The following is a 15,458-nucleotide window of genomic DNA, read 5'->3' as shown; positions in this document are numbered from 1 at the left end:
AACTCTGAATCCTGCTGGTTATTGCTGGTCACTTTGCAGAGTCATCCATCTGAGGTGTTTAGAACACAATCCCCATGTCCCTAGGGGCCGTGAAACCCAACTTGGACCCTAGCCAGAGGTCACAACTCCGGCTTTCCTCGGCATCTTCTGCAATGCAGTTCTGCACTGCCCAGAGACAAATCTGTGTCACATGGGAGAGCAAATTGAAGAGCAGCATGAAAGAAATTGAATTTCTTGCCCAATTCAGTTACCAGAGGAATACAGTGTTGGTTTTCATATTTCTTTGAGTGTTTGATTTGTAAACCTTTCAGGTCTGAATTCCTTGGAACAGCCACAGTGCTTTCCAGGGGCTGTGCTCACAAGCTGTAGAAACTCGGCAGCCACGGCACAGAATTTCAGTCAAGCTTCCTGAAGACCTTGCTTCCAGGCCATTTGCTCTTGATTTGTCCAACCTAGCTCTCAGTGTCCCCAGGGCTTGACCACCATGTCCGAGCTTCCTCACCAAACTTGGAAGTCAAATGACTGGAAGTCTTTTGGATCCGTCTGCAGTCTTCCTCTGCAGATGCCTGCGGGCACCAGCAGGACTTAGATCAGCAAGAATGGAGAGAAGAGAGGAGAGGGATTTCAATACTAGTTTCCTTCCATCTCTGTCACGCTGGGCAGTACAATCTCCCCTTCCAAGCTCCTGAATCCTCTCCTATCAGGGCATGTTCTGATTCAGTGTCTGACCCCATCCACCACACTGCAGTAGGATTGAGGTGCTTTGAGACACTTGGCCAAACGCTGGGTCTCCGTTACACCCCCAAATAGCCAGAGTAACTCCAATGAGGTCAGGCAAGTTCCTCCGCACTGACCCTAGCGGAACAGAGCAGAATTTTGCAGTCTGCAGTGTGTTGGTCACTCTGTGGTCAGTTCATGGGCACTGTTTGGAAGCAGTGGTGCTGGCTTCAGGAACAATAACCCATTAGGGGAAAGGAATAAATACAACGTTCTCTGAAGGGACTTGCCCAGCCTCAGCCTCCCCACACCGATCGGTGTCTCCACTGAGAGACGCCTTTTCTGCCCACATTGCAAGCCTCTCCCTGGGGAGGGCGAGAGGTGGCCAGGCAGGGAAGGTCTGACTTCTATTTCTGACTCTGCAGATGTGCCCTTGAGCTGTGGAAGGCCTTGGGTGAAGAACCCCAGCTCACCAGGGAGGTGCTGCGGCAGCTGCTGGACAAGCTCCAGCAGAGACGCCGGGAGGAAAAGAGCGGCTATGTGTCCCTGGCTGTAAGTGAGATTTGAGATGTCACTTTGTGAACCCACCACGGCAGGGAGGATGGTGCATCTTTGTGTGTGTGTGTGTGTCTGTGTGTGAGCTTCACCCCTTCTGAGCTTCAGGCCACAGCTCCACTACACAGCTCAGCTGACCTAACCTCCCTCGGCTCACAGCCGCCACAGCAAGCCCATCCCTTGGGTGGGGCTGCACTTTGCTGCTTGTGTCAGCCAGGGCCGGCTCCGGGGGCCAGCAAAGGAAGCAGGGGCCTGGGGCAGCCAATAGAAAGTTGGGGCGGCACGTCCGGGTCTTCGGCGGTAATTCGGCAGCGGGTCCTTCATTCCCTCTCTTCCTCTTCAGCGCCACTTCGGGGGCAGCTCAATCGGGTTTTTCTTTTCTTTCCCTTCTCCGCTTGGGGCCGCCAAAACGCTGGAGCCAGCTCTGGTGCCAGCAGCGCACGTCCTCACCAGAAGCGCTTGTCGCGATTCCTCCGTCAGGGTGGGGCATTGCGGGAAGGCTCCTGAGGGTCAGTTGACGTAAACGACGCGGTGTCCATGCCGACACTGCATCGACCGAACTGCATTGACTTGGACTCTCTGCCCCTTGTGGACGTGGAGTTATGAACTTGGCCCCCAGGGGCAGTTCTGCCAATGGGAAGGAAATTCCATAGTTAGGGTGATGCTGGGTGAGTGGCCTTGTGTTGACCTAACTCTGTCGTGTAGACCAGACCTTCGTGTGTCCTGGCCACCTCCAATCAAACCAAAGAGGTGTAAATAAAGTTTCCCCCAGGTAAAAGTTACAGATCTTAAGTGGTTTCTCTGCTGGCACCCTGGCTCCGTCGTCTTCTGCTTTAGATGGCCCTTTAGTGAGCAGGTGCAGTTCGGGTGTCTCTTGGAAGTATCCAGGTTTCTGGCTTTGTAAACTGTGACTAGAAATCTTCCCAGCATGGGATCTTGAGATGTCCAGTACGTTTGACTGGGCCAGAAACACTGGGCCTATGAGAACGCATCTCCTCAGGATGGTTCAGCCCGTCCAGTCACAGCTGGAAAGCCAAAGCGCAGGGTCTGCACCATTAAGAGAAATAACGGGGAATAACGTCACCCAGACTCTTCTGATCTTTCCATAGGGTTCCATCCTGCTTCCGTTCCAGCAATGGGGGAAGGTTCAGGAGCTTCCAAATGTCTCCTCCCCTCTCAGGAGCCAATCCTCTTTTGTAACACGCTGGAGAGGAAATGAGACATGACAAAAGGACAGTCGCAAATGGCAATGGGGGCAGGGGGCAGATTGGGATAGTTGAGTGAAATTCTTTCCCCCCTTCAGGCAATGAAGACCATTTATGAGGTCCTTTTCCTATGGGGATACCGAGAAGCCATCCTGGAAATGTATCCCCAGCTGCTCATCCTCTGCGTCAGGCAAGTGCAGTATGTGATGGATCTGCACTTGCCAGGGACCTACATGGCCAGCGAGACATCCAGCCCCGAGGAGGGATCCAGCTGCCTCAGCCCCCTAAGGTAATGACTGAAAGGAAAAGGAAGAACAGATTTGTTCTGCTAAACACCTGGGGTCCGTTCATGGCCATCGGTGGTTCGGGTGCTGTCGTTGGCCCAGGCTCAGTTGGGTGCAGGTCTCTCTTGAGGGAAAAGGGTTGAGAGCCGTGTGTTCTTGTGAGTCACACTCGCTCATCTGACGCCGTCCACAGGCCAGCTGCTTTCCCCACACACTCAGGCAGCAGTCATGTTTGTGCATCCATCCACCTGTGCCACCCGCCAAAGGGTCAGTGCTTTCATCAGTGCCTGCTGAGCAAATCTGTGGGCCTCCGTCCCCGAACGCGGACAGAACCACACCGGCAGCACATGGGGCCAGGCCCTGCAGGATCTCAGCCTCACAGGCAGGCAGGAGGAAGAGGGACCCGTTCATCTGGTTCTGTGGGCACAGTGAGGGGCTTCCATCTACACGGGAAAACCAGAGCGCCGGAAGACACCTCAGGTGGTGTAAACTGACATCGCTTTGCTCGCTTACACCAACTAAGGACCCGACCCCACATGCCCGCTTGAGTCCTGTTACCTGTCACAGGAAAGAGTCAAGTATTCAGCGATAGGGAGTGATGACACCAATCATCTTAAGAAGCTACAGTGTCACTAATTGGTTAGAAACTCAACGAAACTGCAGTGTAGACAGGGCCCATTGGGCAGGGAAGCACCATGATATCACACTGGATCTATCCTCGGGGAGGCTAGCTACTGCTGACCATGCTGTATTTCCCAGGGCTTGTGCAGATTTGCCATGCCTGGGGCTGATCTCGTTGCCTGAGACTGGTATTTTTTTCTCTTTAGCACGTCAGTGGAGGCTGTGAAGACTCTTTTCTCCATGCCCGGCTACTGGAAGGAATTTGCCATCATCCAGTTTCAGCAGGGTTGGGACACGATAGCCTCTCGATATTACTACTCACAGGGTGTTGGCCTGATTGCAAGGTAGGAGCCCAAAGTTTCCTCCTCACTGGGTCTCTCTTGGGAATGGGATTTCCGTGTGAAATATTCCTCTGTTCCAGGCTGCCAGCTCAGCCCAGCAACTGGAGAGGAACTTTCTCTCCCCCTTGAAAATCACAAGGGACTTTCTGTTCCATGTTCCAGAGCCATGATCGAGTGTGAGAACCCTCAGCTCCCTGCAGTTTTCAGAGAGGCAATCACCATCGTCCAGAGTGAGAGGGAGGAGGAGCAGAGAACAATTGCCATGGCTTTCTGTATTGAGGTGAGATACATTAGTTGATAGGCACAAGGGGGCTTTCTGGAGAGCAGCTCAGGCCAGTAAGCTCTGGGGCACATTGTCAGCAGCTCAGCAGCCTTACCGCCAGCTATCTCCTCTCTGCACAAGGATGGTTGTGGGGCATGGCAAAGAGAGGGAGGGAGAGACAGGGTGAGATTGCTCCTGGCTGGATGTGCCTCGATGGGATTATGGGACAAGAGGAGAGGTTTCTCCAGTGCCCCAAGACCATGCTTCTCTCCTCACCTTTTCCTGAGGTTGTGCTTTTCTTCTGTCCCAGGGGTCTCTACATGGCGCTCAATGAGGCCTGGAGACGCCCCTTGTGACAAAGTGGGACTGTTCTTAATGTTTCCTCTGAATAGTGTGGGGGTGCCTCAGTTTCCCCTAGGCAGTTCTTAAGTATCTAGGGGGTGGAGTAAGGGTGTATGATCATTGCAGAGCCCTAGAGGGCAGGTGTGTGCAGGAGTCTGGACACAGAGAATGGCCGACACCCTGTTTCCTGGCAACTGATGGCCTGGGCCCTTCCCCCCTGCAAGGTGAGAGCTGAAGGGTTGGAGAACAAAGGAATCAGGTGACCACCTGGCCCGGGAAAGGAACAAAGCCAGAGGAGGAGGGGCTGGAGGGAGTTTTCAGTTTGGGGCTGGCTGGGACATGGAGTGAAGTGCAGACGTGGTTGTCTGGCTCACTGCCCCCCAAAGTGGACCCAGCTGAGGGGTCCCGTTCTCTGCACCTGCAAGCTCTGTTTTAGACCATGTTCCTGTCGTCTAATAAACCTTCTGTTTTACTGGCTGGCTGAGAGTCACGTCTGACTGCGAAGTTGGGGTGCAGGACCCTCTGGCTTCCCCAGGAGCCCCGCCTGAGCGGACTCGCTGTGGGAAGCGCACGGAGGGGCAGAGGATGCTGAATGCTCCGAGGTCAGACCCAGGAAGGTGGAAGCTGTGTGAGCTGTGTGTCCTGCAGACAGGCTGCTCACAGAAAGGCGACTACCCCAGAGTCCTGACTGGCTTCATGGGGAGCAGTTCCAGAGCATCGCCCAGGGACTCCGTGACACCCCTTTCCCTGGGGGTTGATTTGTGAGCTGTGCATGAGTCCAACTTTTGGGAATGAACCAACTGAAACAGCAGCAACTGGCTCCCTACGCACCAGAGACTTTGGGTGGGAGTAAGCGGCCCTTTGGTAAAGACGACTGTCCAGGGAAGAGACCCCCCAGGAAGACCTCTGTTCCTCAACCTGATGTTGATTTGGCTCTTTGCAGTTTCTCCAGAGTCCTTCCATTGACACAGTGCTGACAAAATCAGAGCTCCGGGCGCAGCTCATGGAATGGACCAAGGACACAAATCCCGTCATATGTAAGCTCAGTCTGCGAGGCCTTGGCAGTATTGTGTTCCAGCCAGAAAAGGTAAGAGGCGTGGATTGCCCAGGGGACCAAGGAAGCCGATGTCTCTCAAATAGCTCGGAAACGAGAGCCAGATCCCCACATAAACCTTGTTGTTTAACACACAGCCATCAAATGGTGGAGGTGCTTTCCTGAGCAAATCAAGGCATGACGTGCTCCCTGCTCCCATGAGCGGAGCCCTGATTGCAGATGGGATGCAATGGGGGAGGTGGGGTGAGCAACGACAAAGGTTACAGTGAGCAGCTGGCACAGAGTGACAGGAGAACGACTTTCTGCCCCGTTGGGGGGCTCTGCCATCCGTGGTTTCTCCTAGGCGGGAGTGGTCCAGCATGTGCTCCAGGCTGTCAGCCCGGAAAGTAATGAGTTGCCTTCTTCATTCCTGCAGGTGAGATGGTTACAGGCCCAGCTGCCAGGAACCGTGGCCAGGTTTTGTGACCGGGATGGAGGGTGTGTCAAGGAGGCCATGCAGAAAGCTGGAGACATCATCTACCTCCTCAAGAGGGAGGGGCTTGGCTCCATCTCCCAGGACATTGCAGTCAGCCTTCGCCCCTTCATTGATGACGTAAGGCTTGGAACCCCAGGAGAAGCCCGTTCCCCCCCTCCACCTGTCTCTGATGCCCTTGTCTCTCTCTCCCCATCTCCTTGGCTCCCGCCCCTCAAGCCTGCCATGGAGCCTCCAAGGAGCGCCCCTGCCATGGGTGGGGAATCTCCTGCTGAGCCACCTCCCTGTCAGAGCTCTTCTCGCCAAAGCTCAGTCTCAGCGCCATGCTCCCAGCCCCTGCTGCAGCCTGGCCTGGGGGAGAGGGGGCCTGGCCCTGGGCAGATGCCCAGCTGTCTGGAGAACACAGGCCCCCAAAGAGGTGGAGATTCTCAGCAGGAAAGAGGTGGGTCGGGAATGGCCCGGCTCTCGGGGGCACCGAAGAGCAAAAGAAATGCTGTGTTTTGTAGCAGCGAATCCCTGCAAGGCTCCAGCAGCGGCTTCTCCCCTTCCCCAGACCAGTCTCCAGCAGACTTCTCTCCCTCTCCCCAAATCTTCTCAGGTTCTGGGATTCTGGGCTCTCCAGACAGAAACTGCCTCTGGGACACCCTGGGGCTGCGCTGTCCTGCACAGGGTCTCAGGCCCTGCACAAGATGTCTATGGCGCTGGCCTGGTGTCCGCCCTGCTCCCCCCACCCAAGTCAGTTCACACGGGGGAACCGGAGCAGCGGGCGGATTATGACTCTGTCGCGTTCTGCTCTGATACTGCCTAGCTTTAACCGGGTGTCCCCACCCCCTGTGTGTCATTGCCAGGAGAGGGGCAGTGTGCGCTCAGCTGCCATTTCACTGCTTGGCAACGTGGTGAGCAGGGTGCAGGACCCGGACAAAGCCCTCGTGCAGCAGGAAATCATCCACTGCTTGCTCCCGCTGCTGCTGCATCTTGCAGACCAGGAGGAGAGTGTGACACTGGTAAGTGCCACGGACATAATTTCCTTCAGAGCAAAGAGCCAGAATCCCCTGGGGCCCCCACTCCAGTCATCGCCAGAGCCCCTTGCCCAAGCAGAATCTTCTCCTCCCTGCTTCACTCCATGCTGGAGCCTCGTGCCTCATCCATCCTCACAGCACAAGGGGTGGAGAAGGTCCAGTGTCCCCCAGACTATCCCTCTCTCAGTGAGAACCCTCTTGGTCTCCCCTTCTCTTGCAGCGATGTAAACTGACGCTCTTCCGCTGCGCAGTGTTTCTCGGCTGGGCTCATTTGAAGAGGCTGTTCCGCAGCATGGCCTGGGATGGCTCCTCACAGCTCTTGAAGAGTGTCGGGAAGTGCCTGGTAGGTGAATTCCTTGTGCCTTGAGAGGGGTGAATGGGGACTTGAGAGAGACCTTTCTAACCCCACAGCCTGAGGACCCATCCGCTTCGGTCGGGTTGCAAGACGCTATTCCAGGCTCTCTGCTGGTTCATTTCTGCAGGAGTTACAATCCGTTCACATTGTTGACATTTTCCTCCACAACTGTCAGACCTCCAAACTTTTGTCTTTTCAAATGAAAGCGGAGGTTCTGGAGAACACAACAGTGACTTCAGAGAGGTGCTGCTCTGGTGTATGGGTTCGTATTGGCGGTTGCCATGGCCTGGCTATATGCTTTGGCTTTCCTGGACTATTCGCTGTGGGGAGAACATATCATTTGTATATTGTGCATTTCTTCCTTCTTTCTTTCCAGATGCAGAACAACAAGAGCCACATCCCCAAATTCCTGTTCCAGGCCCTAGACTACCTGGAAAGCTCACAGACAACAATACGACACTCTGCAGCCTTGTTCATTGGTAAGCAGAGCAAATTCACTTCAGCTTTTTTAAATGTTTCCTTCAAGGCCCTTTTCTAGACAGCTGCTCTGTTCCCTCCGACAGCACCAGAATCCTAAAACGGGGTGTGTGTGTGTGTGTGTGTGTGTGTGTGTAAGAGAGAGAGAGAGAGAGAGAGAGAGAGAGAGAGAGAGAATTAACATGTATTCCAAGATGAAGGGAGCAACTTAGCTGTATTGACTGCACCAACTTCCCCTGCCCACAACAGCTCTTTGGCTGCGCCTAGGGGAGATTGAATTCACATCATGCTGGTTTGATGTGAATTCAGTCTCCTTTAGAAATCAGCTTCTCAGTAACTGCTGGGCATCTGATGCTTTATCTAATCTGCTTTGTGAACAGATGTAAGGAATGTATTTAATTTTCCGAAGGGCTGTCTTGGGGAAATGGCTGCATCTTCAGCAGTTTTCAGCGAAGGATTTGAAAAGTAATGAGATCCATTGTATTCATTGTATGTCTAGGAAATACTATCCACCATTACTGTGATTTGTTGTCTGAAACAGTGAATGAAGATGGCATCTCCCGCCTGTATGAAGGTAAGGAAATACCTCTGTGTGTTTGTGCCTCTGTGGGAAGTACAGGGGTGCAGCACAGGGCCCGAACACAGGTTTGAATGTGGACACAGGTCCCTCTCTGTCTAAGGACAGCGTTTAAGGAAGAAGGATGGTCATGCGAGCGTCATCGAGGTACCACAAAATGTGTATGGGAGCAGGGGAATTGCATCTCTATCTCCTACTATAGACGTAACCTTAAAGCTGTGTGGGGAAAGTGTCTTCATAAAGGTCTGAAAGTCTGTAATGGAAGGCCTGACAGAATTGAAAAGAGCTGTTGTTATGAAGGATGATGATGATGATGACAATTATCCTCATCACCTGCCCTCCCTGTACTGGAGTGATTGCAGGCCAGGGAGATTCCCTCCGAGATTGGTTATCAGCTCATAGGAAATCCCATGAGGGCACATGGGAAACACTTCTCCCTGTGACCTCTTGAGGAATGAAGGCACAGGGCCACAAAAGATTTCAGTAGACATTAGGAGCCTAAATCCCTTTGTGGATCTCGGCCTAAATGTTGGATGGTTTAATGTCGCTGCGGCTGTCACTTTCCTGTTCCATCGAAAGAACAAGTGCCCCCAACCGTCTGTGTGTAGGGGTGTGTGTACGGGTGTAGGCCGGCGGAGGGGGAAGTGACAAGAATGGGGTCTCCTCTCTGTGCAGGGCTATTTTGGGAGGAGCGGAGTTGTTGTTCTTGTGCCTTTAGACTCTTGGGGAGCTAATAGCAGGGGGCGATGGCCATCGGGAGTGGAGATTTCCTAGGCACCAGGCACATCAGCACCAGAGGCTTTTCAACCCGTTTCCTCTTGGTTTCAGCTTTTCAGGAAGTGCCTTTGAAATCTGACAGGACCACGTGGTACATCCTCAACAGACATTATAAATGGTTGCAGAAGCTTGTAAATCTCGTGTCGGGTTGTGCATTTGACTAGGGAACCGGGACCGACACAGAAGAGCTCTTTGTCCTGCTATGGTACGTACAGCAGACGCTGATCAACTTTTTGCTGTCCCTAGCCTCTGTTTGCCAGCAGCTAGGAATGGGTGAGAGGGCATAGAGCACTGGATGATTCCTGTCTGTTCACTCCCTCTGGGGCACCTGGCAGTGGCCACTGTCGGAAGACAGGATACTGGGCTAGATGGACCTTTGCTCTGACCCAGTCTGGCCTTTCTCATGTTCTTATGTTTGGAACCGGGGCTGAACAACGAGGTGGATATTGGCAGATGACACAAGATTGTGCAGATTAATCAGCCTAGAGAAGACTTTGAAGAAGTTCAAAGGGATGTAATCAAGCCATGTGACTGGGCAGCACCATGGCAGATGAAAACCAGCGCTGACCAGGGCAGGGCCATACGCATGGAAAGCAGTGCGGTGAACGACTCCTCCATATCGCTGGGGTCAGAAGCCAAAGCACGGCTGGTTGGGCCCAGTGGTTGGAGCAGGGGCGCTGGGGCCGCGTGCTCAGAGTGGTGGAGGTCGAGCCGAGGGGAGCCAAGGGTTGGAGCTGGAGTCAGGAGTCAAGAGCAGGATTGGAACAGGCTGGGGAGTAGGGCCAGGGCCGGATTAACGATTCCCGGCCCATGGGAGCTGCGGGGGGACGTGCGGGGGGAGGGCAGAGCCGACAGGCAAGAGCAGCCCCCGGGACAGAGGTTCCCGGTGCAGTGCTGGTCGCGGCGACGTGGCTGCGGGGGGGCAGGAAGAGCAGCGCGCGGAGCTGCCTCGCCCCCACCCCAGCCAGGCAGAGCCGGCCCGGCTGGAACGCAGCACACAGGGGTTTTAGAGGCTGCAGCTCGGGCCCCGCTTAGCCCTGCTCCTTTCCTGAGTGCACCATTGCCCCACTTCTGCCCCATTCCCACCCACTGTTACAGGGCAGCACCCTGGAGCTGATCTCTGACATCTCTCTCCCCGGAATGAAGTCACTGCAGAGTCAGCACAACCCCACCTTTGGGCACCATGTAGGACATCTCACCCCACCGCACAGAGCCCGACATTCACACAGCTTCTCGCATGTGGTTCCCTCACTCATCAGAGCCAGGCGGAGAGAGGAGAAATTCTCCCAGACTCCCTTTCACCATTGCCAGCCCCCAGGGTAGCGGAGGTTGCCGGGGGTTGGGTGCTCTCTTTAAGAAATGCCAGCTCTCCGGGAAGTTGCAAATGAACATTAGCAAAGTGGGGTGGTTTTGTGCTGTGGAAAACCACCCTGCTTGAAGGTTTTGTTTTTCTAATTTGTGCTCCTGCCCTTTCTCCATCTTCCAGACATCTAGAGGCCAACAGGAGCCAACTGAGCCCACCACTGATCCCATCTCTTGTGAGATGGCAAAGCAGCTGTTGCACGGGAAGGAGGAGACAGAAGAGGCCGAGCAGCGTGTGCCGGGGTGTACCAGCCCCACGTAACCCCACAGTCTAGGCGGAGGAAGCCAAGCCCCTCCCCAGCCCTGCCGGACACTCTACAACTGGAGCACCAGTGTGAAAGGGAGCAGCTCAGCTCACGCTAGGCAGAGCGCCGAAAATGGAGGATGCACCAGTCCAGAAGCAGCTGAAGCCCCTGACTGCAGAGCCCCGAGGCGCCGAGACCCAGCCGCACCCCCGGGTGCCTGCAGACGTCCAAGGGAGATCGGAGTGTCTGGGAGTTTCCCACGCCGGGAGCCCAGAGACCCCCAGCCCGTGGCCTAGAGACTTCTCCTCTGAAGTAACCTGGGTGAACAAGCCATTGTCATGCTGAGTGACGTCAGCATGTTCTGGTTGGATCCCCACTGACTCAACGGCAAACACATTGGCCACGGACAAGGCCCTGGGCTAGGGCAAGGGGGAGTAAGGAGAGTCTGGGTCCCCCTGCCCTGGCTGCCATTCATCCCTGGGTGGCTGCCCAGGTCCCCATTGTGCCACTAGACTGCACAGCCGTTGACTCTGGTCGTTGGGCCACACAGCCCCGACGGAGAGGACAGCCGCACGGACTCTGGTCGTTGGGCCACACAGCCCCGTTTGGAGAGGATGGCCGCACGGACTCTGGTTGTTGGGCCACACAGCCCTGGATGGAGAGGACAGCCGCACGGACTCTGGCCATTGGACCACACAGCCCCAGATGAGAGGGCGGCCGCACGGACTCTGGTCGTTGGGCCACACAGCCCCGGTCGGAGAGGATGGCCGCACGGACTCTGGTCGTTGGGCCACACAGCCCCGACGGAGCGGGCGGCCGCACGGACTCTGGTCGTTGGGCCACACAGCCCCGACGGAGAGGGCGGCCGCACGGACTCTGGCCATTGGACCACACAGCCCCGACGGAGAGGGCGGCCGCACGGACTCTGGTCGTTGGGCCACACAGCCCCGACGGAGCGGGCGGCCGCACAGACTCTGGTAGTTGGGCCACACAGCCCCGACGGAGGGGGCGGCCGCATGGACTCTGGTCGTTGGGCCACACAGCCCTGGATGGAGAGGACAGCCGCACGGACTCTGGCCATTGGACCACACAGCCCCAGATGAGAGGGCGGCCGCACGGACTCTGGTCGTTGGGCCACACAGCCCCGGTCGGAGAGGATGGCCGCACGGACTCTGGTCGTTGGGCCACACAGCCGCGACGGAGAGGACGGCCGCACGGACTCTGGTCGTTGGGCCACACAGCCCCGACGGAGCGGGCGGCCGCACGGACTCTGGTCGTTGGGCCACACAGCCCCGACGGAGAGGGCGGCCGCACGGACTCTGGCCATTGGACCACACAGCCCCGACGGAGAGGGCGGCCGCACGGACTCTGGTCATTGGGCCACACAGCCCCGACGGAGCGGGCGGCCGCACGGACTCTGGGCGTTGGGCCACACAGCCCTGAGTGGGAGGGCTGCCATTTTGGCTCTGGCCATAAGGCCAAACCACCCTGAGGCTAAGTACAGTTATTTAGTTTCACCCATGGGACCTCGCCCCTTTACCCCTAAGGCATCGCCCATCTGTCACCATAAGACCCACACCATGATATAAGACTTTCGGGGTCAGCATGCAAATATGAGTAGAAGCAAGGAGTAGCATGTGACCTCTCTAAGAGCTCCTGCCACTCCTCTACCAATCTGGGGGTGGTTTATCTCCATCCATCTGCCTCAGGAATGGATTTGACCAATGGGGGAAAGTTCTGGGGCAGAGTGACCCATCCGGAAGTAGGTCACGTGACCCCTCCGAGAACTCCTCCCAGTTGGGGTGAGCCTCAGCCCCTGAGGACCAGCCAGAGAGGGGATTTCACCAAATTGGGTAAGTGCCGTGGTGGGGTGACCTGCCCGCAAGAGGGGCCCATCACTGCTCCATGAAATCCCCCCACTGTCCTCTACTAATAGGTCAGGGTTTCACACACCCCATAGGCCATCCCAGAAGGGTAACGTACCGATCAGAATAGGCAGTGCCCGAAGGTCTAGGCCAGAAGCCGCCGATCTCTGGAGCTCCATGTTTGCGTGGCTGGCAGCATCCTCCTGGAAGTCGCAACACAACACTGCGTGGAAGAGCCTGTCTCGTTCCAAGGATGTCTTTTGCAGAAATCATGGCCTAGGCCTTCGGGCTAAACCTGTTCTGGATTGGTACACGTTTACCTTCTGAGATGGCCTAAGGTGGGAGAGAAACCCTCGCCAATTGGTAAAGGGCGGTGTGAGGACTTTTTAGGGACCACAGGATCCTGTTGCGGGCAGCTCACTCCACTATGGCACTTCCCCTATTTGGTCAAATCCCCTCTCGGGGTGGTCCCACAGAGCTGACGTCCACTTCAGTTGTAGAGGACAGAGGGAGGAGTTCTCAGAGGGGAGATACAAGCCCCTTCTGGATGGGTCACCCTGCCCCGCAACGTCCCCTGATTGGTCAAATGCATTCTCTGGGTGTGTAAAATGGTGTTTGCCCCTGCCAAATTTTCGTAAAAGAAGGGAAGAAAGGCATGTACGTTTTGTGTTATCTATAAGGTGGCCATCTTGGACTTGGCAAAAGAATCTGGTGACCTTTTGCCATTGGCTATATTCACTTGGGTTGGGAAGCACACTCCCACGCACGGATTGAATCCGCGTAGATAGGGTCTAACATCCAGGCAGAGACGACGCAAAGAGGGATAGGGAGGGTTTTTAGTTAGGTCTACTCACCCGGTCCTGTGTCCATCATCGAAGTCTGTCCCTGACGTCCAATGTCAAGAGAGCAGAAGCTGTCCATCGCTCTCCCTGCAAGAGAAGGTAGAAAGCACATCAACATTTCCTCGCGGGTGTAATTGTTTGTGAGAGTGGAGCATTTCCAGAGTTAAAGTTTTGTTACTCCACCCCTTCTCTAGCCTATCCTAGTCCTTTCCCCCATCGTAAATAAAGTCTTGTTTGTGTGGTTACCACTCTGTGGCCTTATTTTCGTGTGCTAAGGCAAGCTCTGACAGATGGGATTACAGAGGGGACTATGTGGGAAGACTTTACTGTAAGATTCCCCGCATCTTCTGAATGGGGTTTGGGTTCTGCCCTCTTTAAAGGAAGGAAAAATCCTGACAGGTGATCCTAGGGGGCTGAAACCCACCGTGATGAGTTAGTAATCTGTCCTATTCACCACTCTAGGATGGAGTCTGGGATGCAGGCTCTGGGATGGAGTTTGGGTGCTGGGTGCAGGCTCCGGGCTGGGGCACAGGGTGGGGGTGCAGGATGGGTGGAGGAGTGCAGGCTCTGGGAGGGAGTTTGGGGATGGGAGGGGCTGCGGAGGGAGGGGCTGCAGGCTCTGGAACGGAGTTTGGTTGTAGGCTCTGGGCTGGGGGAAGGGGTGGGGGTGTAGGAGGGAGTTTGGGTGCAGGAGAGGGTGTGTGGGAAGAGGGTGGGGGTGCAGGCTCTGGGCTGGGGCAGGGAGAACCGCAATTAACTCATGCAATTAACTCAAAAAAATTAATCGCAATTAAAAAAATTAAAACTGCAATTAATCATGATTAATTTTTAATTGTGATTTTTTTAGATATGATTGATCACCCTGTTAAACATTGAATACCAACTGAAATGTATTGAAGATTTTGGGGTGTTTTTCTCCTTTTTTCAAATATACTGATGTCCATGACAACACAGAATACAGGGCTCACGTTCTAGGATGATGGTTTACAAATATTTACACTGTCAAAGTAATAAAAGAAAGAGCATTTTTCAGTTCCCCTCATAAACGTGCAGCAGTGCAAGCTCTTGGGCGTGAAAGTGCAACTTACAAATGTAGATTTTTTGTTTTGTTCCAGAACTGCACCCAAAAGGAAAACAGTGTAAACGTTTCGCGCCTACAAGGCCACCGGACGTTGAGAAGAGGCGTTCGCATGGCACTTTTGTAGCCAGCATTGCATGGTAGTTATGTGCCAGGCATGCTAAACATTCGTATGCCCCTGCATGCTTTTGCCACCAGTCCAGAGGACATGCTTCCATGCTGATGATACTCGTTAAAAAAAAGTAATGTGTGAATTAAATCGGTGACTCAGCTCCTTGGGGGAGAATTGTCTGTCTCCTGCTCTGTTTTACCTGCACTCTGCCACAGATTTCATCTCCTAGCCATCTCGGATGATGACCCAACACGTGGTGTTCGTTTTAAGAACACTTTCACTGCAGATCTGACAAAAGGCAAAGAAGGACCAATGTGAGATTTCTAAAGATAGCCACAGGACTTGACCCAAGAGTTAAGAGTCTGAAATTGGACTCCAAAATTTGAGCGGGATGAGGTGTGGCGCATGCTTTCTGAAGTCTGAAAAGAGCAACACGCCAATGTGGAAACGACAAGATCCAAACCATCGAACAAGAAAATGAACCTTCCGCTGGTGACATCTCAATCTGTCATCAGCATGGACGCATGACCTCTGGAACGGTGGCTGAAACGCGAAGGGACGTATGATTCTTCAGCACATCTGGCCTGTCAATATCCTGCGATGCCAGCTACAACAGTGCCCTGTGAATGCCTGGTCTCCCTTTTAGGTGACACTGTCAACGAGAAGTGGGCAACATTAGCTCCTGCAAATGTCAACAAACCCCTGTTTGAGCGATTGGCTGAACAAGTAGTAGGACTGAGAGGGCTTGTGGCCTTTCAAGTTTTTCATCATTTTATTTTTGAATGCAGTTATTCCACTTCTGTTACGTGTGAAAAATGCAGATTTTTCTTCCCCATAATTACAGCACTTACTCCTAGACGACATTTGCTGACTGGCTTTATCAAGAATCACTAAAA

The 15,458-nt window shown here is 54.4% G+C and overlaps 1 protein-coding gene across 1 annotated transcript; it reads left to right on the top strand.

Moving 5' to 3' along the window:
- Positions 1-4,469: 4,469 nt before the first annotated feature.
- LOC125629636 (maestro heat-like repeat family member 5) lies at positions 4,470-11,240 on the top strand. Its single transcript, XM_075117630.1, has 8 exons — positions 4,470-5,414; positions 5,797-5,973; positions 6,702-6,857; positions 7,093-7,215; positions 7,604-7,706; positions 8,204-8,278; positions 9,110-9,263; positions 10,545-11,240. Exons 1-7 carry the CDS (start codon positions 5,331-5,333, stop codon positions 9,220-9,222), a joined length of 831 nt encoding a protein of 276 aa, XP_074973731.1. The 5' UTR covers positions 4,470-5,330; the 3' UTR covers positions 9,223-9,263; positions 10,545-11,240.
- Positions 11,241-15,458: the final 4,218 nt, after the last annotated feature.

This window comes from Caretta caretta, chromosome 11, assembly GCF_965140235.1.
Source record: "Caretta caretta isolate rCarCar2 chromosome 11, rCarCar1.hap1, whole genome shotgun sequence".
Taxonomy (NCBI): domain Eukaryota; kingdom Metazoa; phylum Chordata; order Testudines; family Cheloniidae; genus Caretta; species Caretta caretta.
The sequence above is the reverse complement of the archived record's forward strand: the minus strand, read 5'-3'. Positions and strand labels throughout refer to the sequence as shown.